At 43.9% G+C, this 26,481-nt stretch overlaps 1 protein-coding gene across 7 annotated transcripts in view; it reads left to right on the top strand.

Moving 5' to 3' along the window:
* Window positions 1-3,350: 3,350 nt before the first annotated feature.
* LOC147428145 (NAD-dependent protein deacetylase SRT1-like) overlaps window positions 3,351-26,481 on the top strand; it is a 100,825-nt gene continuing 77,694 nt past the window's right edge. For 2 of the 7 annotated variants that reach the window (XM_086497263.1, XM_086497262.1), the window contains exons 1-5: window positions 3,354-3,649; window positions 3,897-3,926; window positions 4,101-4,193; window positions 4,340-4,459; window positions 4,725-4,754. In XM_086497263.1, the coding sequence (XP_086353389.1) occupies window positions 3,551-3,649; window positions 3,897-3,926; window positions 4,101-4,193; window positions 4,340-4,459; window positions 4,725-4,754 (372 nt within the window). In that variant the 5' untranslated portion in view covers window positions 3,354-3,550. Of the gene's footprint in view, window positions 3,650-3,896; window positions 3,927-4,100; window positions 4,194-4,339; window positions 4,460-4,724; window positions 4,755-26,481 lie in introns of all 7 variants that reach the window. The other 5 variants (XM_086497265.1, XM_086497260.1, XM_086497264.1 and 2 more) reach the window with 5 other exon arrangements.

Genomic DNA, 26,481 nt, shown 5'->3' with positions numbered 1-26,481 from the left:
AGTGTGGATCACACATGGTAGATATTAACACAATCACTCAATGCCCGCGGCTAGAGTACCTAGCATATGGCTAGTGGAAAAGGGAACAAACTTGACTCCTTTTGAGTTACAAAATTTGGACTTAGAAGGGTTCACAATAAAGAAGATTGCAGTTAAGGAAACACACAATGTGCGTTATTAGTCAGGAGTTTCAATTCAATCCTCCAATAGAATTGACTCGGTAGTAACCATGGAAGCTTAAATTGTGCACCATAATGCTATTAAGACAAACATGCATGAGAAATTTGTGGTTGAAACATCCAATTCACAGGTCTGATGCAAGAGGATGAAGTTTATATTGCAAGTAGCCCGATGTGTACATGTGGAGACTTTGAAGAATGAGTAGCATAGAGAAAACCGTACATGGCTTGCAAGCATATTTACTTTCTGTTCTTTTGCTACTTTGGCTTAGATGTGAACCACAATATGTTTATCCATATTCAAAGCAAGCTAAGAAATGAGGATCTACTTTGAGTGATCAATTGTCATCGTACCACTTAAGCAAAGAGTGAAGTGTACTAATTGTATCCCAAGAAATGAGGATCTACTTTGAGTGATCAATTGTCGTTGTACCACTTAAGCAAAGAGTGAAGTGTACTAATTGTATCCCAAGAACCTCTTGTCCCTCTGAGAACTTTTTTTTTACATTGTAATTCTTTTTTGAAAAATTCAAAAAAATATATTTTGCGTACATGATGGTGGCTTGTATTTGCTTGTTTTTCAACTAAATGGCGTTGAATAAAGAAAGTCTTGTTTGCTATCAATAGAGGGCACTATGTTGAGAGATTATAAAGACATTATATTTTTTGGATATAGAGAGGGTCACAGCAATCAGGTTGACATTGTGTTTTGAGAGAGATGGTATGTTGACACAGAGAGAGAGAGAGAGAGAGAGAGAGAGAGAGAGAGAGAGAGAGAGAGAGAGAGAGAGAGAGAGAGAGATCAATTTTTCAACGCAAGCTAATTGTTGTATTGTTTGAGGCTCTCTTAAAATAAAATAACAACAAAAAAAGCTCCCTACTAAAAGTTCTCTCCAGTACACTCTTAAGGAAGCATTTCCATAGAAAACAACATGAAAGTCTTGAAAAATATCTCTCCAAAACTCGTTTGAAAAGCTCGCTCTGTTCCCATCCCCCTCCATCATCCCCAACCTACATCACACCTTGCTCTTGAGCCCGCAATAGCCTCCCTATTTGCAAAGCTCTAGAGAATACACACCAATTGCACATCACTGCAAGTTGAAAGCAAGAGCAAATGAGGCGAGCAATCTTACGAGACGGGGTTATCTAAAGTCTCTTTTTTGCATGGAGGTGGAAGGGTTGTATGCATGGAGACTTTCTGTCAATTTCTCCAGCACGTACTCTTTTTAGAAAAGAGATCTCCAAGGAGGATCTTTCAAGATTCCCATCCTATTTCCTTTTGAAAATGTGTAACACCTGTTTGGCTCTTCTTTAAATAAATTCGATTAGTCAAAAGATTCTTTCGCCCCTCGTCTTCCCTTTTCGTCCCCACCCACTAGACCACTAGCTCAGCTCGTCTCACCTGCATTGTCTTGTCATGTGCTTCTCTATCCACCACTAGCCCTAGTTGTTGCCTATTGCAATCCCTCTATTCGACATCACTTTGCCATTTTCCAAGCCTACTATCCACCTTGGCCGCCCACTACCGTGACTTTGCTCTCAGCAAAAACTCTGCCAGTGCACCACTCACTCGCCTCAGTAATGTCCTACACTCCCCTACCATGTAAGGTCCCTACATGCTCGCATGCACAAATAGATGAAAAGTGAAATAAATTTTCAGTCGTGTGTAGGATGCCTCATGCACGAGCAAGAGAAGTTGAGCATGGCTCTCTATGCCACGATGAGAGGATGGGTTGGGTGTTACATGCATGCAAGTTTGAGAGAGAGAGAGAGAGAGAGAGAGAGAGAGAGAGAGAGAGAGAGAGAGAGGGAGGGAGAGGCTAGGGAGAGACACGACTCAAAGAAATAGTGAAAAAAGTGTAGTTTGCCTCTCCTCGAATGAATTTATTAGTTAAAGTTGAATCTCTCTTAATTTCATTTGAAAATTATTTTCATAACCTTGTGGGGTGTGCTTCCAATAACCCTTACATGTAATATGGCTGTCTCTATGACATCCCATTTACATTTTGTAGGTGCCTTTTCAAGACCATATCTTTATTGCTAGTGGCTGAGTAATCTTGCTTCTTTGGGTACCATACAATCTTTTTGCCCACACAATTTCACGTAGTGTCTTGTGTGTGCCCTCCTCCAAATTCCAGCAACATTTCCTAATGCACATACACCTATGAACTATGTGTTGTGATGGACACAATATTGATAATCCGTTCTCTCAAACGCATGATATGCTTGTTTAAAGAGAAATCTTTACAATAATCATATAACTAATGAGTAAGTTTGTAAGACTTATCTGTTTTACCTCTGGTTGCACAATAGAATGATGATTGTTACCTCTCAGTTGTTGATAGCAATGTTATGCACCCGTAACCAAGGAAGGAGGAGTTGAGGAGCTCAAATTCACCACCCAACAGTAGGGGTTAGAGAGTGCTCTAAGCACCACCGATGATATGCATCATGTTATGATGAGGATAACACCTCAAAACTTGGCTATATAGTGGTGGCCTACCTATTCACACTAGCTCGGCCACCATGGGTACTATGACCATGTGCACCCTCACCCTGGGACCCTGGGCATGGCCTGCTCTTGATGCTTGGTTGAGCTTTATCACTGTAACGAGTGGTCCACAAGCGCCTTTACAAGTTACATGACAAAACCTAATCCATCTCACACTAGAGATCTTGGTCCTCCATTGCTTGGCTAAGAAAATTTCAGCACGACCCTCACAAAACCTAAATCAATATATATCTACCAAAATCATACATCTGCCTACACTAAACTATCTAGAAATGCCAATATTATGAAGCCACACGAACATACAAAGATAGTACCGATAAGAGGTATAAAGGCTTCACAAATGAGTCCATTTTCTTTTATCATTAGTGTGGGGGAAGGAAGCAAGGAGAAATCTATACATACCCTCATACAATTGTGCATCATTGAGCATTACACCCACAAGGGGTTATACCATCGCAACAACTTCCCCAATTGGGAAGTGCGTAACACCCATCAAAGGTAGCATGTAAGACTTGGACCCTTTCCCTTCTTGGGGTTACGTCGGGAAGGCTCAAGCATTTGTGCTACTCTCTTTGGGTGAAATGAGGTCATCAAGCATCTTAAGATAGGAGAAAACCTTAGAATAGATTTGTAATCCTTTGCCTTTTCTCCTCTAAGGCATGTTCAGGCAATGCCAAAAAGGAGAACAACCTATAACCATCCATTGTGTCTTTGTCACATTGAGCCAATGCGTGTCTTCTTACTTCAAATTTCCTTGTTTAAACGAGAGATCACTCTCCCTCCTCCCCATTTTCCTGCTGGGAAGCCTTAACTTGCAGCAGCGAGGCTCCAGCGATCAAAAGGAACAACAGCAGCAGTGATGGCTCTTGGCTATGCCGAGAAGCTCTCTTACAGAGAAGACATTGGCAAAGTTGGCATGCCTGAGCTCTTTGATTCTCAAGAAGACATCCACTGCAAGGTCAGTAACGACCATTTCAGATCATGTCAGTATTTTCTATGATCGTTGTGTTCTCGTCTCGACTAGATGTTCCTTTGTTTGTCCATGCGCTCGAGCATGTGCAAGTGAGTGTGTGTGTGTGCATGCAATAAGAATATTTCATGTTCACATACACTTCATTCAATCACTTACTCTACACACACACACACACACACAAAAGAAACACCTGTTAGTTTACAGTTTCTGTAACCCTTTATTGCCACTGTAGATCAAGGAGCTTGCCAAACTTATCCAGGAGGTATGCTTCTCGTACGCTTGTCCTGAATGTTATTGCTAGAACATTTGAAGCAATGTAGTTGATAACATTGCATCTTTGCCAATTCTTTTTATGTCTATGCTAGAGCTGAAAGGTGGATAACATCTTTTGAAATATGCCCTGTAAATTGGTGTTCCTACTTTGAAAATGCTGCAGAGTCGTCATCTAGTGGCATTCACTGGGGCAGGAATATCGACTTCATGCGGCATTCCAGATTTTCGCGGACCTAAGGGGGTGTGGACTCTTCAGGTCTGCATGCAAATCCTTCATCTACTGATTCTTGTGTGGTCCTTTACATTTTGTCTTTATGTACTGTTGTTTTTATGGCGTCTCACTCTCAGTTCATTGCACATATTTGCATAGATCTACTAATTTTTTTTGACTTGAAATTGCAGCATGAAGGGAAACCACTGCCAAAATCAGACTTGCCCTTTCATCAAGCAAGACCAGGCATCACACATATGGCTTTGGTTGAACTACAACGCCGGGGTATTCTCAAGTTCATAATAAGTCAGGTCCATAGTTTTATATATGGGCCTCTCTTCTCGTACTGTTTTGATTTTATGAAGTTCATGTGAGGTGCTTTCTAGCGGATGGCTCCCTTATGGGCACACTTGCGCATTTCAGTCTTAATTAGAGCTCTATACTAGTCAGTGCATATTGGAAATCTCCTGTTGAGGGCTGTTAAGGCTTGCCGCCGTTGCCAAACAAGAGAGTTATCTAGTTAAATTGGTAAAAAATAGTCTACTTTCTCATTCAAAGGCACATATGTTTTTTCAGGTTTTGGGCTTTGTTTGGGCATGCACCAAGGTTGTAACTTCTCAAAACGGGTTCTAGATTCTTGCCTTGGCAATTGATATTTGTGGAAGTTTAAACTCATTCTTAAGCAGATTTGAATGTGCAGATTTGAATGTAGAAACATGTTAGTGCTAACTTGATTCATCTATTTGTGATCCACAATCTAGTTCAAATTTTCATATCTCAGAGTTGAAGACATTGGTCTTTTGTTTGCATTGGTGTGGCAAATTATTTGGAAATCTTATAATTTATATTGTATCCCAAAAAGTGTATCTCCGGTAAGAAAAATTCACTCTTCTTGGCATTGATCACCAACTTGTGATCTCGCAATGCCTGAAAGACCTGTAGCAGATGTGGTCTATGTTGTGCCTCATCCTTGGAGAAGACTATAATGTCATCAAAGAAAGTGCCGACAAAAGATTTGTACTCTCTGAAAATCCTGTCCATCATTCGGTTAAAAGTCGCTGGAGCATTAGTAAGGCCAAAAGGCATTACCAAAAATCCATATAAACCGAAGCTTGTTCAAAAAGCTGTCTTGTAGACATCTCTCGGTGCGATTCGGATCTGATGATACCCGCTCTCCAAATCCATCCTGCTAAAACAAGAGGATCCTTGTAGTCGGTCAACAATATCATCGATCCTCAAAATCAGAAATCTGTTCTTGATGGTGATTTTATTGAGAGCTCTATAATCAATGCACATTCTCCAAGATCTGCCTTTCTTCAAAACCAACAACATCGGAGAGCAGTAGGGTGAAGTACTCGGCTATATAAGACCCTTTTCCAAGAGGTCTTTCACTTGGTTCATAATCTCTTCATTCTGGGTTTGGCTCACATGGTAAGGTGGTCGGTTCGGTGGTGTGCTTCCAGGTATCAGATCAATAGTATGATTCTCAGGACGAGCTGGTGGCAACTCACCTGGCAGGCCCTCATAAAAACAATCGGCATGAGTGTGGAGAAAATCTTGGTGTTCTTTATCAAGTTCAGACATATTTGTCCTGTGTTCATCATTCAACTCTTTCAAAAAGATCGAGTAAGCAAACAAACTGTTTTCATTAATTTTGAAACGGCCGAATTCAATACAATAGGGACAGACTTGCCCTTCAATTTTACATCAAGTAAAATTTTTCGGCCCTTTTCATTTGTCAATGTTGCTTTCTTCGCTCAATAATCGACCACGGCGTTGTTCTTATGGTACCCAGGGACTCCAAGGAGGAGATCACAACCTTCCAAGGGCATTATGTAGAAGTCCTTGTGCCCCAAATACCCTTGACAATGCAACCGAAGTTTACCGATAACAAGTGTAATGGCTACGTCCCGTTCGGGTGCCGCTAGAATTGCCTCTGCTTGTGGTCCCATTCGATCGGGTGTAATCTCGAGCCGCACTGCCAATTCAGGTGAAATGAAGTTGGCCTTGGCTCCTCCATCAAAGAAAATCAGGGCTTCTTGATCTTTCACTTTGCCTCAAGCTTGGCAAAATTCTGGACTTTCATCAATCGTGCTTGGGTCAATACCCATGCAATTTGGAACCCGTCTTGCTTTCATCTTGCCTTTTCTTCCACGTTCCTCAGCTGCTCTCAAACTCTCTGGCCTATATTCATTCTGTTCTTGCTTTGCCTTTTTAGGGCACTTCACGGAGACGTGCCCATGTTTCCCACATCCGAAACACTTCCCCTCTTTGATGTAATTGGCCCTCTCTCGCAGAGTGAGCCGGGGTCGTGAATCCTTGTCTTTCTTTTCTTGGGAACTCTTTCTCTTTCTACTTTCATCATTAGAAGTCTGTTGGGTTCTCTTGGGTTCTCTGAGTCAAGATCTCATTAGTCGGGTAAGTAAGATTGCCTGAATGTAAAGCAAAACCCCGTTTCGCATGACCCATCAATTTTTGAATAGAATTTGACTTTTTTGTTCCAAGCAGTAGTCTCGGATCTCTGTAGGAAGTCCGCAGGCAAAACCGCTCAATCTGTTCTTTAAACGAGACCTTCTTAAATGAAGAGGTTGGTAGAAAAGAGCTCCAAAACCTCTCGCAATAAGCGTCCACAGAATCTCCCTTGGTTATCCGAAGATGATTCCAAGCAGTTCGTATATCTCGTTCATACTCCCGAGTCAGCCAAGGAAATAAAAAGCCTTTTGAATTTCACTTATTTAACCGGAGCTTCCTTTCTCAGTAGAAGGGTGGACCACCATGTTCGAGCATTTCCCTTGAAGAAAGATGCAGCCCTCCGAATCTTGGAGTGCTCTGAGTAATGCCCTTCAAAGAAAGCTATGTCAAACTGCTGTATGAAGGCCAAAGCCCTCGGAGTATCTCGAAATCTAGAAAAAGAGTCAAACCTAATTGACTGTCTGTCTTCTTTGAATTCTCTTACTTTCTTGCTTTTATCTTCAAGGAAGTCATACTAGTTGGCTTTACAGAAATGCTTCTTCTTTGCATAAAGCATGTGATCGTCGGAGTCCGAACTGTCCGAGGATGAGTCCTCAATAGAACTGTAAGAAATTGGGTAAAATTTAGGCTTCTTTAAGAAGAAGAAGAAGAAGAACTGGGTAGTCCTTCAAATCGTGCACGCTTCTTTTGCTTTCTCGCCGATGCAAAAGTAGATTGACGACCCAAATAACCCGGGAAGTCAGTTCCTTTCTTATGCTTTTTGTCGTGCTTTTTGGCTTTATTGTTTGCGTCCAAAAGCCGGTTGATTTGTGTCTGAACCACCTCTTGTAATTCTTGCTCTGTAAACATCCTCGGAGAAGGAGGTTTCTTGAGTGCCGGTTTGATGGGTGGCTCTGTGGCCTTCTGCCACTGAGTGTTCACTTCTGCGAGGGATTGCTGAGTCAAAAATTTTGCAAATTTTGGATCCTTCGCAATTTTAATCATCTGCTTTGTTGCCTCGTCAACCAATTGTCGACGCTCCATCTCTTCAATCTCAGATTGAGTAGGCCGAGGTGAGCCGTACTCTTCTGATTGCTCATGAGAATCTTCTCCGCAATCTCCTCTTGCATTCGTAGAAGTAGAAGAAATCGACCGATTTCTGTTGGAATCCATAAGTGCAGCGAGAAAAAGGATCGGATTTCCCGGTAGAAGAGAAATTGGCCGCGCTCTGATACCACTGTAACAAACTTGGACACCCCAAGTCGAGATTCTACCACGACACAACAGAGATTCGCTTCTAAACAATTCACAATTCACAATTAAGCCCGACGTAGTTCCGTGCCTAGAGATATTGGCCCCAAAGATTGGCGCCCCTTTCTGTATTTCTTTTTGTATTAATCTGTGTTCAAAGTACAAGAGAGTGGGTAGGTGCTCACTCTCAGACTCTGCGTCCAGATGCTCTGAGAAGTGAGGCCTAGCCCACTTATTTAGTGGTACAAGGGATGCCCAAAAGCAGAGCCCCAAAAGCAATAATTGAAAAGCCTCTTTTTTCAAAAACAATTATCCCCAAAAGCTACTAAAGTCAGCCAACGGATTTCTAGGAAATTATGCAATGCCACGTCAGCAGCTCCACAATTCTCGTCGCAAAATCCGGAATTCCGTATAGTAGGCCATGTCAGTATGTCAGCGCATATTGCGGGGGTTTCCGTACTGTCTGCCACATGTCACTGTCTGGGCAGTCCTCAACAGTGTGTGTCCGGGGTTAGCCACGTCACTAGTTGGTGACAATCCACGTAAAAGCGCATGCTGTTATCCTTCTTTTGAGAAAGTAACACAGGCGCTCTCCACGGGGATTTACTTGGCCGAACAATGCCCCTGTCAAGATAATCTTTCAGCTGCGGTTGAATCTCGTCCTTCTCGGTTTTACTAAACCGATAGTGTTGCTTTGAGAAAGGCTGACTACCAGCCACCAACTCAACGACATGATCTACTCCTCTCGAAGGTGGCAAGCCAGGAGGTAGATCATCGGGAAAAACATCCTTGAAATCAGTCATGATTTCTCGGATTAGGTTGGATTCGTCAAAATGTAACAGACTTGGACATGCCAAGTGAAGAATCAATCACGACAGCACCAAATAACCACTTCAAAACAGTTCACAGCTCACAATAGATTTGCACTGGCTCGGCGGAGTTCCGTGCTAGAGATACTGGCCCCAAAGACTGGCCCCCCTTTCGGTATTTCTTTATGTATTAATCAGTTCAAAGTACAAGAGTGGTTTGGGTCTCACTCTCAGACTCTGCGTCCAGATGCTTTGCAGAGTGTGAGCCCTCACCTTTTATTTATTGTTTACAAGGGTTGCCAAAAGCAGAGCCCCAAAAAGCTTAAGATCAAAAGCAAACTTTTTTCTCTCTCACATGCTCACTTGAGCTTTAATCCAAAAATAAAGCAAAAGTATTCTCTCTCTCTCTCTCTCTAGCTCAATTTGCGTAGAGAAAAGCAACTTCCGCCGCAGCCCGCATATTGCGCCGCAATTTACGGAAATTTTGCCACGTTATCACGGAAATTTGTGCTGTTGCCCTTTTAGGGTTAGGGTTAAGGTTTTTGTTGTTTTTAGGGTTTTTGGCAGATTTTAGGGTTTGCCGGTTTTAGGGTTAGAGTTTCCAGAATTTGGGTTTTCAACAATAGTCAAGGTTAGGGTTTCCCGCATGCTCTCGGGCACACGTCATCACTTTGTGACATACCCCCTCTTGAAAGCATTGTAATCGCCCTCGATTACGCCTGCAAAACAGACAGAGGCCATAAACCGTCTTCGTAGACACTGACTGTTAGTACCTACGTACTAGGAACACACATCTAGCACATGTACCAATCCATAGTCACATCACACGACATCACATGACATTCAACATTCATTCGGATCTTAGACCATGATTTATCGGCAATGTAGCTAGCAATCGCATCTAGATCCAATTGGGACCTCATCGATGTCCGATTGACTAACCCCTATTGCAACCATGTCTATTCAAGATCAATCAGACCAAAATGCTGCAGTCATTTCGTCTATTAGGTTCTGCACTTAAAAGAAGTAAAGAACAAATAAGTATCATAATCAGGAATTCCATTTCATGAAGTCATGCAGCAGAATGCTGTCAGCTTTTAGTATCCCTGAAGCTCGAAGAGACATCAGTGACTCTAGTATCTAAATCAAGGCATCTGTTGACAAAGGAGCGGAGTAACTCCCCTCTTGTGCATCCCACTGCAGCAGATCTCCGGCCAAGCTGAATTCTGGGTTCCATTTGGAGTAGACTATGCTAAACCAAAAGCCTCGAGGTAAAGTTTCACAATCTGAGGAGTATCTGCCAGGTGCTTCTCCTCCATCCACTTCGCATCTACTGCAGGATAGTTCTTGAACTTAACCAAGAACCGCCTTCGGACTTTACCTTTATTCTTCGTATCCTTATGTGCCAAAATCTGTTCAGGAACAAGGATCTCCTCGTTTTCTTCCAATTCGGGTTGCTCATCCGGCTCCCCATCATCAGCCACATCACCTTTAAAAGGTTCAAGAGACTCACATGAAATGCATTGTGAATCCTCCAAGTACCAGGGAGTTTCAGTTGGAAGGAGACATCATTTATCTTTTCAGTGATCTGGAAAGGTCCGTAATATCGCATACTAAGCTTTTGAAAAAGCCTCTCCTTTCCCTTTTTCTTTCTCAGGCGTGTCTTCTCAAAACGTAAGAGCACCCAATCATCCTCCTTCAATTTTAAGTTGCGAGGATGGCGATCCGCTGCCCTTTTCTGTCGTTCTTGAGATTTTTGCAAAGTCTCGCGAAACTTGGCAAAAGCCGTATCTAAGTCTCGCGTATATTCATCGACTTCAAAATTTTTATCTTTCGTACTTAGGAAGGGTGGAACCTTCGCAGCACCTTCAACTATCTCAAATGGCGCCTTCTGCGTCGAAGATTGTATCGTGTTATCGTAGGCAAATTCCACCAAAGGCAGGTACTTTTCCCATTGAGTCTTATGATCCGAGATATAAGACTTCAGTAAATCTAAAACCACTGAATTGGCAATCTCAGATTGCCTGTTAGTCTGCGGGTGGAACGATGATGAGAACTGCAACTGCATGCCAATGTTCTCCCAAATTGCCTTCCAAAACAAACTCGTAAATCTGGGGCCTCTGTCGGAGACAATCGTCTTAGGCATGCCTTGTAATCTGAAGATCTGGGCCACAAACAGTCTCGCTAAATGATCCGGCTTGACTGTTTCCTTCATTGGAATGAAATGAGCTTGTTTGCTAAATCTATCAATAACAGTCCAGATAACAGTCCAGATACCATCCTGACCACTCTGTGTTCTCGGGAGATCAAAAATGAAATCCATTGCAATACTTTCCCAGGGGCAGGTGGGTATGGGTAAAGGCTGTAACAATCCCTGTGCTTTATGTGTGTCAAACTTGACCTTCTGGCATACTAAGCAACTGCGCACAAACTCTTCGACATCCTTCTTGAGTCTTGGCCAAAAGAAGTATCTCTCTACCCCTTTCATGGTGGTAACAATGCCGCGGTGACCCGTAAGAGGTGGACAGTGGCATTCAGTCATAATCTTTTCCCTCAACGGCTGTGTAACGCACAACATGGTTTTTCTCATCAAGTAGCCATCCCGAATGGAATATCCTGCTATTGTCTCCCCATCCCGTATCCGTGTGAAAATGTCTGCAAAATCTGTATTTGTGGAATACTGGTCAACCATATCCTCGAAGCTCGTATGATGTATTGCGGACATAGCCAGAACCAACGGCTTCCGAGACAAAGCATCTGCCACCACATTCTTCTGTCTCTGCACATGGACAATCTGGAAGTGAAAATGTGACAAGATGTTCGCCCATTGCATCTGCTTTTCCGATAGCTGCTTCTGTGACAAGAAGTAGCGTAAACTCTGGTGGTCTATAAAGACTATAAAATCCGCTCCGAGTAGGTAATGCCGCCACTGAGTAAGAGCATGGATAACCGCCATAAGCTCTCTCTCATAAATCTGTGCTGTCATTTCCGACCTTGAGAACAATCGGCTCTCGTAAGCAATGACATGGCCTCTTGCATTAAGACCGCACCCAGACTACGGCCACAAGCATCACAATATACTTCAAATAACTTCTGCAAGTCCAGCAAAGTCAAAACTGGTCCTGTAGTCAATTTCTCTTTCAATGTCTGAAAGGCAGTCACCTCTGTGGATCCCCACGAGAAAGGGACTCCTTTCTGTGTCAAGATATGCAAAGGGGAAGCAACCTCTGCAAACTTTCGAATGAACCGCCTGTAGTACGAACATAGTCCCAAGAAGCTTCTAACTTCATGGACATTCTTCAAATCGGGCCAATCACGGATAGTCTCTATCTTGGCCGGATCCATTTGCACTCCTGCTGCTGAGACAATGTGTCCCAAAAAGTGTATCTCTGGTAGGAAAAATTCACTTTCCTTTGCATTAATCACTAACTTGTGATCTCGTAATGCCTGAAAGACCTGAGGTAGATGATCTTTGTGTTCTGCCTCATTCTTGGAGAAAACAATGATATCGTCAAAGAAAGTGCCAACAAATAGCCTGTACTCTCGAAAAATCCTGTCCATCATCCGGTTAAATGTCGCAGGAGGATTGGTTAAGCCAAAAGGCATCACCAAAAACTCAAATAACCCAAAAGTCGGTCGAAAAGCTATCTTGTAGACGTCTCCCGGTGCGATTTTGATCTGATGATATCGACTCTTCAAATCAATCCTGCTAAAGCACGAGGATCTCTGTAATCTGTCGAGTATATCATCGATCCTAGGAATCAGAAATCTGTTCTCGGGTGATTTTGTTGAGAGCTCTATAATCAATGCACATTCTCCAAGATCCGTCTTTCTTCAAAACCAACAACACTGGACAGCAATACGGTGAAGTACTAGGCCGGAGAAGACCCTTTTCCAAGAGGTCTTTCACTTGGTTCATAATCTCTTCATTCTGTGCTCGGCTCATGCGGTGAAGTGGCCGGTTCGGTGGTGTTCTTCTAGGTATCAGATCAATGGTATGATCTTTAGGACGAACAGGTGGTAACTCGCCTGGTAGGCCCTTTGAGAAGCAGTCGGCGTGAGAGTGGAGAAAATCTTGGCGTTCTTTATCAAGTTTAGATAAATTTGTCCTATCCTTATCGCTCAATTCTTTCAGAAAGATCGAGTAAACAACAGACTGGATTTCATTAATTTAGAAATGACCGAAGCCGATACAATAGGGACAGACTCGCCCTTAAGTTTAATATCAAGTACAATGGTTCTGCCCTTCTCTGTAGTCAATGTTGCTTTCCTCGCCCGTTAATCGACCACGGCGTTGTTCTTGTGGTACCAGGGAATCCCTAAGAGAACATCACAACCTTCCAAAGGCATTATGGAAAAGTTCTCATGCCCCAAATATCCTTGACAATGCAACCAAAGTTTGCCAATGACAGGTGTAATGGCTGCGTCCCTGCCGGGTGCCGCTAGAACTGCCTCCGCAAGTGGTCCCATCCGATCGGGAGTGATCTCGAGCCGTGCCGCCAATTCCGGTGAAATGAAGTTGGCCTTGGCTCCTCCATCAAAGAAGATCATGGCCTCTTGGTCTTTCACTTTGCCCCAAGCTCGGCAAAGTGTAACAAACTTGGACACTCCAAGTCAAGTCAAGAACCACTTCAAACAATTCACAGATCACAATAGATTTGCACTGGCCCGACGGAGTTCCGTGCCTAGAGATATTGGCCCCAAAGACTGGTGCCCCTTTCGGTATTTCTTTATGTATTAAAATCAATGTCAGAGTACAAAGAGCGGTTAGGGTTTCACTCTCAGACTCTGCGTCCAGATGCTCTGAGAAGTGAGGCCCTCACCGCATATTTAAATGTTACAAGGGATGCCCAAAAGCAGAGCCCCAAAAGCATGAAAGCAAAAGCAGATTCTCTCTCTCTCTCTCAATGAGAGTAAAAATAAAGCAATTCAACTCTCTCTCTCTCTCTCTCTCTCTCTCTCTCTCTCATCCAATTCTTTTCATAGCAAAAGCCAAGAGCTTGAATTTGCGTCGCTCAAAAATAATTAAATTTTTTTTTCCACCTCCGCAATTTCCAAAAATTAGTGTTTCTGTTGTCGGTAGCCACGTCATCACTTTGTGACATACCCCCCTCTTTAAAGCATTGTAATCGATCGCGATTATGTCTGCAAAACCGACAAAAGCCATAAACCGTCTTAGCAGACACTGATTGTTAGTACCTACGTACTAGGAACACACATCTAGCACATGTACCAAATCTACAGTCACATCACAGGACATCACATGACATTCAACATTCATTCGGATCTTAGACCATGATTTATCGGCAATGTAGCTAGCAATCACACATCTAGGTCCAATCGGGACCTCATCGATGTCCGATTGACTAACCCCTATTGCAACCATGTCTATTCAAGATCAATGAGACCAAAATGTTGCAGTCATTTCGTCTAACAGTTCCTGCACTCAAAAGAAGTCAAGAACAAATCAGTATCATTATCAAGAATTCCATTTCATAAAGTCATCCAGCAGAATACTGTCAGCTCTCGGTATCCCTGAAGCTCAAAGAGACATTAGTGACTTTAGTATCAAAATCAAGGCATCTGTTGACAAAGGAGCGGAGTAACTCCCCTCTTGTGCATCCCACTGCACCAGATCTTCGGCCAAGCTGAATTTCCGGGTTCCGTTTGGAGTAGACTATGCTAAACCAAAGCATCGAGGTAAAGTTTCACAGTCCGAGGAGTATCTGCTAGGTCCTCCTCCTCCATCCACTTCGCATCAAATGCAGGAAAGTTCTTGAACTTAACCAAGAACCGCCTTCGGACTTTACCTTTCTTCGTATCCCTATGTGGCAAAATCTGTTCAGGAACAAGTGTCTCCTCGTTTTCTTCCACTGCGGGTTGCTCATCAGGCTCCCCATCATCAGACACATCACCCTTAAAAGGTTTCAAGAGACCCACATGGAATGCATTGTGAGTCCTCCAAGTATCTGGCAGTTTCAATCAGAAGGAGACATCATTTATCTTTTCAGTAATCCGGAAAGGTCCGTAGTATCGCATACTAAGCTTTGGAAAAAGCGTCTCCTTTCCCTTTTTCGTTCTTAGGCGTGCCTTCTCAAAACGTAAGAGCACCCAATCATCCTCCTTCAATTTCAAGTCGCGACGATGGCGATCCGTTGCCTTTTTTCTGTCGTTCTTGAGACTTCTGCAAAGTCCCGCGAACCTTGGCAAAAGCCGTATTCAAACCTCGCGAATATTCATCCGCTTCAAATACCTAATCTGTCGTGCTCAGGAAGGATGGAACCTTCACAACACTTTCAACAATCTCAAATGGCGTCTTCCCCGTCGAAGAGTGTATCTTGTTATTGTAGGCAAATTCCACCAAAGGTAAGTTCTTTTCCCATTGAGTCTTCTGATCCGAGATACAAGACTTCAATAAATCTAAAACCACTAAGTTGGCAATGTCAGATTGCCTGTCAATCTGCAAGTGGAACGATGACAAGAACTGCAACCGCGTGCCAATGTTTTCCCAAATTGCTTTCCAAAACAGACTCATAAATCTGGGGTCTCTGTCGGAGACAATCGTCTCAGACGTGCCATGTAATCGGAAAATCAACGTGATCATTCTGTGTTCTCGGGAGATAAAAAATGAAATCCATTGCAATACTTTCCCAGGGGCGGGTGGGTATGGCTAAAGGCTGTAACAATCCCTGTGCCTTATGCCTGTCAAACTTGACCTTCTGGCATACTAAGCAACTGCGCACAAACTCTTCCACATCCTTTTAGAGTCTCGGCCAAAAGAAGTATCTCTCTACCCCTTCATGGTGGTAGCAATGCCGCGGTGACCCGTAAAAGGTGGACAATGGCATTCAGTCATAACCTTTTTCCCTCAACGGCTGTGTAACGCACAACATGGTTTTTCTCATCAAGTAGCCTTCCCGAAGGGAGTATCCGGCTACTGTCTCCCCATCTCGTATCCGTGTGAAAATAAATCTGCAAAATCTGTATCTTTCTCATAAATATGATTGCCATCTCCGGCCTAGAGAACAATCGGCTCTCGTAAGCAATGACATGGCCTTCTTGCATTAAGACCGCACCAAGACTACGACCACAAGCATCACAAAATACTTCAAATGACTTCTGCAAGTCCGACAAAGTCAAATCTGGTCCTGTAGTCAATTTCTTATTCAATGTTTGAAAGGCAGTCACCTCTGTGGATCCCCACGAGAAAGGGACTCCTTTGTGTATCAAGAATATGCAAAGGGGAAGCAACCTCTGCAAACTTTCGAATGAACCGTATGTAGTACGAACACAGTCCCAAGAAGCTTTCAACTTCATGGACATTCTTCAAATCGGGCCAATCACGGATAGTGTCTATCTTGGCCGGATCCATTTGCACTCTTGTTGCTGAGACAAAGTGTCCCAAAAAAAATGTATCTTTGAAGCATATGATCTCTGTGTTCTGCTTCATTCTTGGAGAAAACAATGATATCATCAAAGAAAGTGCCAACAAATAGCCTGTACTCTCGAAAAATCCCGTCCATCATCCGGTTAAATGTCGCGGGAGCATTGGTTAAGTCAAAAGGCATCACCAAAAACTCAAATAATCCAAAAAAGTAGTCCGGAAGGCTGTCTTGTAGACGTCTCCGATCGTGATTCGGATCTGATAATATACACTCTTTAGATCAATCCTGCTAAAGCACGAGGATCCCTGTAACCTGTCGAGTATATCATCGATCCTAGGAATCGGAAATCTGTTCTTGATGGTGATTTGTTTGAGAGCGCTATAATCGATGCTCATTCTCCAAGATTTGTCTTTCTTCAAATCCACAGTGGAGAGCAATACGGTGAAGTTCTATGCTGGACAAGACCCTTTTCCAAGAGGTCTTTCACTGGGTTCATAATCTTTTATTTTGTACTCGACTCACACGGTTCGGTGGCGTGCTTCTAGGTATCATGTCAATGGTCTGATCTTCAGGCCCTTTGAAAAACAATCGGCATGAGTGTGGAGAAAAATCTTGGCGTTCATTTGATCAGGTCAAAACATATTCAACTTTATCCATCGTTCAGTTCTCTCCCAAAAGAATGAGTAAAGAAACTGAAGTTCATTAAGTATAATCTCTAAGCCCTTCATTTATCAAAGTCGCTTTCTTGGCCCGGTAGTCAACCACGGCGTAGTTCTTGTGGTACCAAGGGATCCTGAGTAGAACGTCACTCCCGTGCCCTGAACACCCTTCTCATTGTAAATGAAGTTTGCCAATGCTCGGTGTAATGGCAACATCCCATCCGGGTGCCAGTCGAACTACCTGCGCCTGTGGCGTCAGTCTGTCGAGCGTAATTCCAAATCGAGCCGCCAATTCTAAGTGAAAAGAAGTTGGCCTTGGCTCCATCAAAAGAGCTTCCTGATCCTTCACTTTGCCCCAAAAGCGGCAAAGTTTGTACTTTCATTCATTAGATTCGGTGGAGGTCCCACGCCATGTGGTACCAGTTCTGCTTTTCTATCTGCCTTTTCTGCCACGTTCCTCAGCTGCTCTCGAACTCTCAAGCCTGTCGTCGTCTTTATCATTCTGTTCTTTCAAGTTTCTGTGCCTTTTTAGGGCACTTCGCGGAGATATGTCCATGTTCCCCGCATCCAAAGCACTTCCCCTCTCTGATGAAGCGAGCTCTCTCCTCAAGAGTAAGCTTGGGTCGTGCATCCTTTTTCTCTGGGTTGCTCTTTTTCTTTCTACTTTCATTCCCAGAAGTCTGTTCGGCTTGTTGTGTCATGGCCTCATCTGTGGGGTAGGTCAGATTGCCAGAGTGAATGGGAAAGCTCTGCTTCGCATGACTCATCAACTCCTGAATAGAAGTTGACTTCTGTTCCAAGCAGTGATCTCGGATCTCTGTAGGTAGACCCAAGGTAAACCGCTCAATCTGTTCTCTGAACGAGATCTTCTTGAATGAAGAGGCGGGTAGAAAAGAGCTCCAGAATCTTTCACAGTAAGCATTGATTGTATCTTTCTTGGTCATCCGAAGATGGTTCCAAGCAGCTCGTACATCTCGTTCATATTCTTGCGTCAACCAAGAAGAAATAAAAAGCTTCTTAAATTTCAGCCATTTAACTGGCGCAGTCTTGTTTAAAAGAAGCGTGGACCACCAAGTACGAGCATTCCCCTTAAGGTAAGAGGTAGCTCTCCGAATCTTGGAGTGCTCTGAATAGCGTCCTCTCGCGAAAGCGATGTCAAACTGCTGTATAAAAGACAAAGCCTTCAAAGCATCTGAGTATCCTCAAAAAGTATCAAACTTGATCGAGTGGCCACCTTCCTTAAACTCTCGGACTTTCTTGCTTTTATCTTCGAGAAAGTCATACTGGTTGGCTTTGTAAAAATTCTTCTTGTTCGCATAAAAGTTTCCGTCATCGGAATCTGAGATGTCTGTAGACGAGTCCTCAGTGGAACTGTCAGTCTCTGGGCGAGATTTAGCCTTCTTTGCCTTTTTGTTGCCCTTTCCAAAGCCTCGTTTCTTGCTTCGCTTTTTGCCTTTTCTGGCTTCTTCGCTCGAATCTGAAGAGCTAGAAGAACTGTCAGAAGAAGAAGAAGAAGAAGAAGAAGAAGAAGAACTGGGTACTCCTTCAAATCGAACACGCTTCTTCTGTTTCTTTGCTTTATCAAATGTCGACTAACGACCCAAATAACTCGGGAAGTCAGTGCCTTTCTTCTACTTTTTGCCGTGCTTTTTAGCTTTGCTTTGCGCGTCAAAAAGCTGAGCAATCCGTGCATCAACCACCTCTTCTAATTCCTTCTCTGAATATGTCTTGTGAGCAGAAGGTTTCTTGAGAGCGGGTTTCGGGGGTGGTGTTGTAGTTTTTTGCCACTGCTCGTGCACTTCTTGAAAAGAAGTCTCGCTCATATATTTTGCCAATTTCGGGTCCTTCGCAAAACTGAGTATCATCTTTGTTGCATCGCTTATCAATTGACGACGCTTCATCTCTCGTTGCTTTGCCTGAGTAGGCCGAGGCGGGCCATACTCTTTGTCGGAATCTTCGTTGTGATCCTTGCCCGCATCTCCGGATGCAGAGGGAGTCGATTGATCCTTGCGTGAAGCCATAGGTGCCGCAGAAAAAAAATTGGGATCGGATTTCCCGTAGAAGAGAAATTGACCGTGGTCTGATACCACTGTAACAAACTTGGACACTCCAAGTCAAGAATCAATCACGACAGCACCAAATAACCACTTCAAAACAGTTCACAGTTCACAGTTCACAATAGATTTGCACTGGCCCGACGGAGTTCCGTGACTAGAGATATTGGCCCCAAAGGCTGGCGCCCCTTTCGGTATTTCTTTGTATTAATTAGTTCAAAGTACAAGAGTGGTTCAGGTCTCACTCTCAGACTCTGCGTCCAGATGCTCTGGAGAGTGTGAGCCCTCACCACTTATTTATTGTTTACAAGGGTTGCCAAAAGCAGAGCCCCGAAAAGCTTCAAATCAAAAGAAAACTTTTTTCTGTCTCACAAAGATTCAGAGTTTTTTTACGTTAATGCACGTAGTTGCCCGGGTTGTTGCATTAATAAGGTTGTGTTTGGCCCAAGATCTTCTTCGGGTTAAAGGAGAGATCAATGGTGTAACAAACTGTTGACGTGTCAAAGCCTAAAGAATGGAGGCAACTTACAGATGCCGACCCAGGGCCCTAAACCCTAAGAAGAACAAGGAACAAAAGAAGTCCTCCCAACTTATGGGGACCACGTCCGATTGGGCCCCAAGTGACATAAAGGATTAAAATAAGCAGGACCCGCACACACATCAAAAACTGATGACATGGTAGATTTTTGAAAATTGCGCTGGCTGATGACGTGGCAGCTATACGGATTTCCGTGATTTACGTTGACAGCTTTTTGGCTTTGCTTTTGGACCAGATGCTTTTGAGTTTGAAGGCTTTTCACTGTAATTGCTTTTTAGGCCAAGGGCCTTCAAATATGAGGTTAGGGCTCATTCTCTGGCATGCTTCCTGGAGAAGGTGCAGAGTCTGGAGTACCAGCTTGTACTATGTTGATGCAATATAAAGAAATACCGAAAGGGGCGCCAAGGTTTGGGGCCAATACTCTTTGGGATGGAATTCCGCCACTTTATGTCGTGTGTCTTCTCTCTCTCTCTCTCTCTCTCTCTCAGTTCAGTTGTTATTGAAGTGCTAAAAGTCTGTTCAAGTCTGTTCTTTTCTATTGGCACGTGGTGCCCGCCTTGTGACAGTGGTATCAGAGCATCAGGCGTGTGCTTTTCTGAAAGCATACCGGTCCTACAAAAGAGCAGACAGAGCTATTGGAATTTTATTCGAGGGATCTTCGCCCTCCAACCCGGACTTATTAGCCACTCCCACCCTTACTTCATCGCGCATCGGGCGCGCTCCGGTCTTCACTGCTCAATGTCTTACATGGCATAAGCCAATTAAGATCACTTGCAAGAGAAGGATCCATATTTGTTTCAAGTCACTGTATTTCTCAGAGGGGCTGCCATGCAGATGTTGTTAGCTACCAAGCAACATACTCCAAGTACTTGGCAAGCTTTCAAGGAAATTTTTGCCCGAAATTATATGGTTTCTGACATCTTCCTTCGGAGTGCAACTTTTGGCAAAGTGGGGTATCCTGAAATGCTTGCCATGGAAACCCTAGCAGATTATAACTTGAAATTTCTCGACATTTCTCAGTAGATGTCTCTTCACGAGCAGATGACCTTGGAGGTCCAGTGCGATTGCTATCTTGGGACTACCATCGCAGTCCAAGAAACATTGTTTGTCCAAGAGCTGATGGACCATGCTGTGCTCGGCTACGACCTTACGGAAGGAACCTAACCCTAATTTTTGATGCAGGTTTCAGGATGGAAAGTCAGTCGACTTTTCAAGCTCGACTGATGTCGAGATTGCTTTTTAAGACCCGGACCTTTTCAGGTTATGCGGGAGGAGTGATGAGGGAGTCATTGAATATCTCCCGGCCCGGACCTTGTCAGGTTATGCGGGAGGAGTGTTCATCGGCGACTTTATGTTTCTATGTCTTGTAACATGCATATGTGAGCATTTGTGTTGCATTGTGATGTGCCAACTACTGAATATTCCTAATTGGATGAGATTGCCTGGGTATGTAATTTTAGTGCATCAAGACACTCGTGGAAGATTAGTACGGTCTGGGTATGATGGCTAATTTTACTACGCCGGAATATCAAGAGTTCCGATCTGGACGAAAGGAGAAGCTAACTCCTTGATCAAAACAGCCGAAAGGAGAAGCTAACTCCTTGATCAAAACAGCCGAAAGGAGAAGCTAACTCCTTGATCAAAAGAGCAGAAAGAAGAAGCTAACTCCTTAATAAAAAGAGAAAACTGATTGTCCCTCGGAATGACCCTCGGAAATTTTTGAGCTAACTTGAGTTGTTTTGCAGAAATGCTGTAATCGCGGACGATTACTCTCTTTCAAGAAGGGGAGATGTAACAAACTGCTGACGTGTCAAAGGCTAAAGCCTAAAGAATGGAGCCAACTTACAGATGCCGGCCGAGGGGCCTAAACCCTAAGAAGAACAAGTAACAGAAGAAGTCCTCCCAACTTATGGGGACCCCGTCCGATGGGGCCCCAAGTGACATAAAGGATTAAAATAAAGCAGGACCCGCACACACGCAAAAACCGATGACGTGGTAGAATTTTGAAAATTGCGTTGACACGATGACGTGGGAGGCTGTACAGATTTCCGCGTTTTGTGCTGGTTGAGGAGGTGGCAACTGTACGGATTTTCGTGATTTACGCTGGTAGCTTTTTGGCTTTGCTTTTGGACCGGATGCTTTTGAGTTTGAAGGCTTTTCACTGTAATTGCTTTTTAGGCCAAGGGCCTTTAAATATGAGGTTAGGGCTCATTCTCTGGCATGCTTCCTGGAGAAGGTGCAGAGTCTGGAGTACCGGCTTGTACTATGTTGATGCAATATAAAGAAATATCGAAAGGGGCACCCAGGTTTGGAGCCAATACTCTTTGGGGTGGAATTCCACCACTTCGTGTCGTGTGCCGTCTCTCTCTCTCTCTCAGTTCAGTTGTTATTGAAGTGCTAAAAGTCTGTTCTTTTCTATTGGCACGTGGTGCCCGCCTTGTGACAAATGGCTACGCTGTACCCGAGCATGATCAGGGTTCAGTCAGTCCAGTCAGTCTAGAATTAGAAGTGATCTTGCACTTTCGTGAGTCTGTTCACAGACCGTGCATGTCCAGACACTTAGTGTAGATGCATATCCTCTGGTTGCGCACAGCATGATCATAAGCATTCCCATCAGAATCCATCAGAATCCTTCAGGGGAATTTTCTAGTGCATTTAGCCTATTTTACCAATTTTTGACATTTTTCACTTATTATTTTTAAGTGACTTTTGTTGGAAAGTAGGTAGGGCAAATTGAGTAAGTTTGTATATAAGCAAACCTAGACTAGCACTAAATGGTAGAAGAGGCAGCAGGAGCCAAGCTCAACAGGCAACTTCTCAAGCAAGAACCCCTTGGTGGATTTCCCTCCAAGCAAGAAGAACCATCAACCTAGCGTTTTCTCCAACAAGCAAGCCTAGCATTTTTGGACATCATCGCCACCCACTCCAGCATTTGGCGTTTTTCAGCAGATCTTCACCGCAAGGACCCCTCAGCCCTAGCGTTAGTAAATAGCCCAGATCGCCCTCCCTTCTGGCTGGCGTTTTTCAGCAATGAAGCAACCTCAGTTTCAACCATAAAGACCATCAGTTTTCAGCCTACAAGAAGTGCAGTTTTCAGCCATAAAGACCAGCAGAAATCAGCGTTTTCAACAAGCCAAATCAGCGTTTTTTCGCCGCAACAGAATTCAGCCATTAGCGTTTTTGGGACAGCAGTAGAAGGACCTCAGATTTCAGCCCATAGCGTTTTTGGACAGCAGATAAAAGGTTGCAGATTTCAGCCCTTAGGTTGGTCTCGCCATCACCGTTCGTCGACGCCGACATAGCCTAGACTTACATCAGTCACATGCATTCCCATTGTACCAGTTTGTGCAATCAATAGTAGAGCACTCTCGCCGACGAGAGTGGGGCCTTTGGAGGAGGGTTTTACAACCTCTCTGGTGTCGTATCTCTCTTCTCTCTCTCTATCTCTCAGTCTCATACACTTGCACGCACAGTGTCCATTCACTTTGTTTGTGATCATAACACTCTCTCATTAAGAACGGAAGGCTCTCCCTTCCATAAGAACAAAAAGGAACCTTGAGCACAGTTCGGAGCACTCATCTTGAGCAAAGCGCAAACATTCATTCCGTTGCACCTTACAGTTACCACAAAGTCTTGGATTTCCGCATCATGTGCCTTGAGCTTGTAGATGTTATTCTAGGTATGCCATGGTTTTATGATAAGACAGCTTCTTTGATTATGGATTATGCATCGCATATAGTTTACTTTGAACTTGATGGTGTATACCATGTGGTTGAGGGATCTCCTTCTTCCTTGACCACAGATTAGTGTGCAACTTGGAGTTTATTGGGTTAAAGATTCTATTGTTAATCTCCCATCTCAATGTCATTCTCTTTTTTCAAAAAGTGATGTAACTGCATTGGAAGTTCCTGAGTCTCCGTCTGATCATGATGTAACTGTTAAGCGTTATTTGGATTCCGTTTTGGCTGAATTTGCGGATGTCTTTCCACTAGATTTAGCAGATGGGCTTCCACCGTCTCCGGCCTGATCTCGATTATAAGATAGAGCTTTTGGCCAGTCGCCATCCGGTCTCTTGACAACCTTATAGGTTCAGCCCGAAAAAGGAAGACGAGATAGCTAGGCAGCTTCAAGCCTATCTTGCCAAAGGTATTATTGAACCTAGTAAGTCTCTGTGGGGCGCTCAGGTTCTTCTTGCTAAAAAGGACGGAGAAATGCGCTTTTGTGTGGATTACAAAGGTCTCAATAAGGTTATTGTCAAGAAAAAGTATCCGTTACCTCGTATGGACGACCTTATGGATTGACTCTTGGGTGGCTCTTATTTCACCAAGATCGATCTACGTTCCGGATACCATCAGATACGGACACATGCGCGTGATGTTCTGAAAACCGCGTTTCGTACACGATATGGACATTACTAGTTTTCGGTTTTACCCTTTGGGTTGACCAATGCTCCTGCCACTTTCCAACAAATGATGAATGATCTCTTTCGTCGATACTTGGGAAAGTGGGTTGTTGTGTTCCTGGACGATATCGTATTTTACAACAAAACACTCTAGGCGCACCTTTAACACTTTCGTCTCGTCTTATGTGTTTTGAGACGAGAATAGTTGTATGCGAAGCAAACCAGGTGCGAATTTTTTCGCATGGAATTGCTGTATCTGGGTCATGGCATCTCGGCCAGTCGCATTCGTATTGACCTCGAAAAGATACGCGCAGTGCTGGATTGGCCCATTCTTCGCACAATTAGACAAGTAAAATCTTTTTTAGGTTTTTTTGGCTTCTTTCAAAAATTTATGAAAGACTACGCTCGTATTGCCGAGCCCCTTACTCGTTTGTTAAAGGACGTTCAAAGCAAAAAGCGTAGTGTTAGTCCGTTCGTTCGATGGACCGATGAGCTCTATCAATGTTTCCAAACATTGAAGCGACATGTAACCACTGCACCGATGTTGTAGATCGTGGATCCGAATAAACCCTTTGTGGTGGAAATGGATGCAAGTAATTATGCCATTGATGCAGCCTTGTACGAAGATGAGCGGCCTGTAGCGTTTGAAAGTCACAAGCTCGCAGACATGCAAACACATTATAGGAGAAGGAAGTGTTGGCGATCATTCATGCCTCGAAGGTTTGGCACCATTACCTCTTTGGTGCCCACTTCGTGGTATGGACGGATGAAAGTGCTCCGTAGGGAGGTAGACTTTGGCTTTCACCTGAAACTTTACTTTAAGCTTTAACACACAGAGAAACCTTGTAGAAGAAACCTGTAACGGGAATTAACACTTCAAAGCGCACACAACTCGGAAGCTAGAATGCTCTGAGCAGACGCCGACAACCTGTGGTCCCCAAAAACTGGCGCCCCTTTCGGTTTTAACTTATTCCTTTAGAGAGTAAAGTTACAAAACTAGAGTCTCGGGGATCTTCACCTGTATCCGACTAGATCACACCTGTTTTGGCAAAATTCCGGCAGCATAACAGCCCCAAAACTCGCTGTGAACAAATTCCCTTGCTGGAACTCGCTTCCAAAGACATAAACCCTCTGTTTTCAGCCCAAAAACAGCAATAACAGCTCGCTGTATTTACTGTTTTTAACCCTGTTTTCAGCCCCAAACAGTCCCGGAACTGTCCTCTAAGAGTGGGGCATTGTTCCCAATGCTTCTGGCATCCATAGGGTTGCAACACAATCCAAAAATAGCGCATAACCAGCATTGAAGATGCACCTGTAAGGTGAGGTTATCACCCTCACCGGTGCCTGCTTTTGGAGTAGCAGTTAGCTACTCCTGTTCCTGCTCAAAGAGGCTCTTGCCTCGGCACATAAGCATAAGACCACACAACTGTACATAGGTCAAATGAAGAGCCCTCTTGTGGGGCATCACGTTACTGCAGGTAGGGCAGAGAGTCTAGTGTAGAGTGTGCAGGACATCACTTCTTGCACAACACTGTACATGAGAGGGAACGCTTGCACACAATAGCTCTTAATCTGTGACAAGTTCTCAATGAAGCATTCCCCCAGCATAAATCTAGCGCCCCCTCTTTTGCGCTTGACCTGTAATGCATCTGTGAACAAATAGATGCAAAGGGGAAAGAGTTCCATGGCTCCCAAAACCTGCATATCGTTGAAAACGCAGCAAAACAGCCTTGTAAACATGCATCTGATGCCTTCCGATGCTGAAAATGAGCTCCTTGGTCCTAGGTAAAGTCATGGGAAGCTCAAAATGCAGAGAAATGGTTGAAAATCAGAGTTATCAGCCTCCAAAACTTCTCCAAAAAGTCTGTTACGAGTTCTGGTAAATTGGCCGAAAAGTGCCATTTGGCAGTCATGCATGCAATTTTCCCGCATTGGGCTTCCCGCTTAAAAATCTCTCAACTAGTGCATCAGTTGACTTTGCAATAGAGTAATAAAATGTTCCGCTTGTCATTCTGAAGCTAATGACGCGAACAGATTTCGTGGCCCAAAATAGCAGTTCCCTAAATTTTAGGAAATGCTTCCATTGGACTCTCACTGGTCATCTGATCATCTTTCACCATTGGGACCATCATCCATGTCCAAAAATGCAATGTAGCCTAGTTCTCGGGTGATTTTCTCTAGGTGACCCCACCTTGTCAGTGTGCCTCTATGGAGTTAATTTCCTAGTATCCACCAACTTACTAAGTGCCGCGAGGGGACCTAGATGACTTTGAACTGAGCCTAGGCACCCTTTTACTACTCGAATTCCAGTGCCGATCAACTTCCCATCAACTTCCCGTTTGGGGATGAAACTACTGTTGTAACAAACTTGGACACTCCAAGTGAAGATTCTACCGCGACACAGAAGAGATTCACTTCAAAACAGTTCACAATTCACAATTGATTCGACATGGCCCAACGTAGTTCCGTGCCTAGAGATATTGGCCCCAAAGACTGGCGCCCCTTTCGATATTTCTTTTTGTATTAATCGGGGTTCAAAGTACAAGAGTGGGAGGGTTCTCACTCTCAGACTTTGCGTCCAGATTGTATTAATCTGGGTTCAAAGTACAAGAGTGGGAGGGTTCTCACTCTTAGACTCTGCGTCCAGATTGTATTAATCTGGGTTCAAAGTATCCACCAACTTACTAGGTGCGGCGAGGGGACCTAGATGACTTTGAACTGAGCCGAGACACCCTTTTACTACTCGAATTCTAGTGCCGACCAACTTCCCGTCTGGGGGTGAAA

Source organism: Adiantum capillus-veneris, chromosome 23, assembly GCF_014529385.1.
Source record: "Adiantum capillus-veneris isolate H3 chromosome 23, ASM1452938v2, whole genome shotgun sequence".
Lineage (NCBI taxonomy): Eukaryota > Viridiplantae > Streptophyta > Polypodiopsida > Polypodiales > Pteridaceae > Adiantum > Adiantum capillus-veneris.
This window is presented reverse-complemented; position numbering and strand designations above follow the sequence as displayed.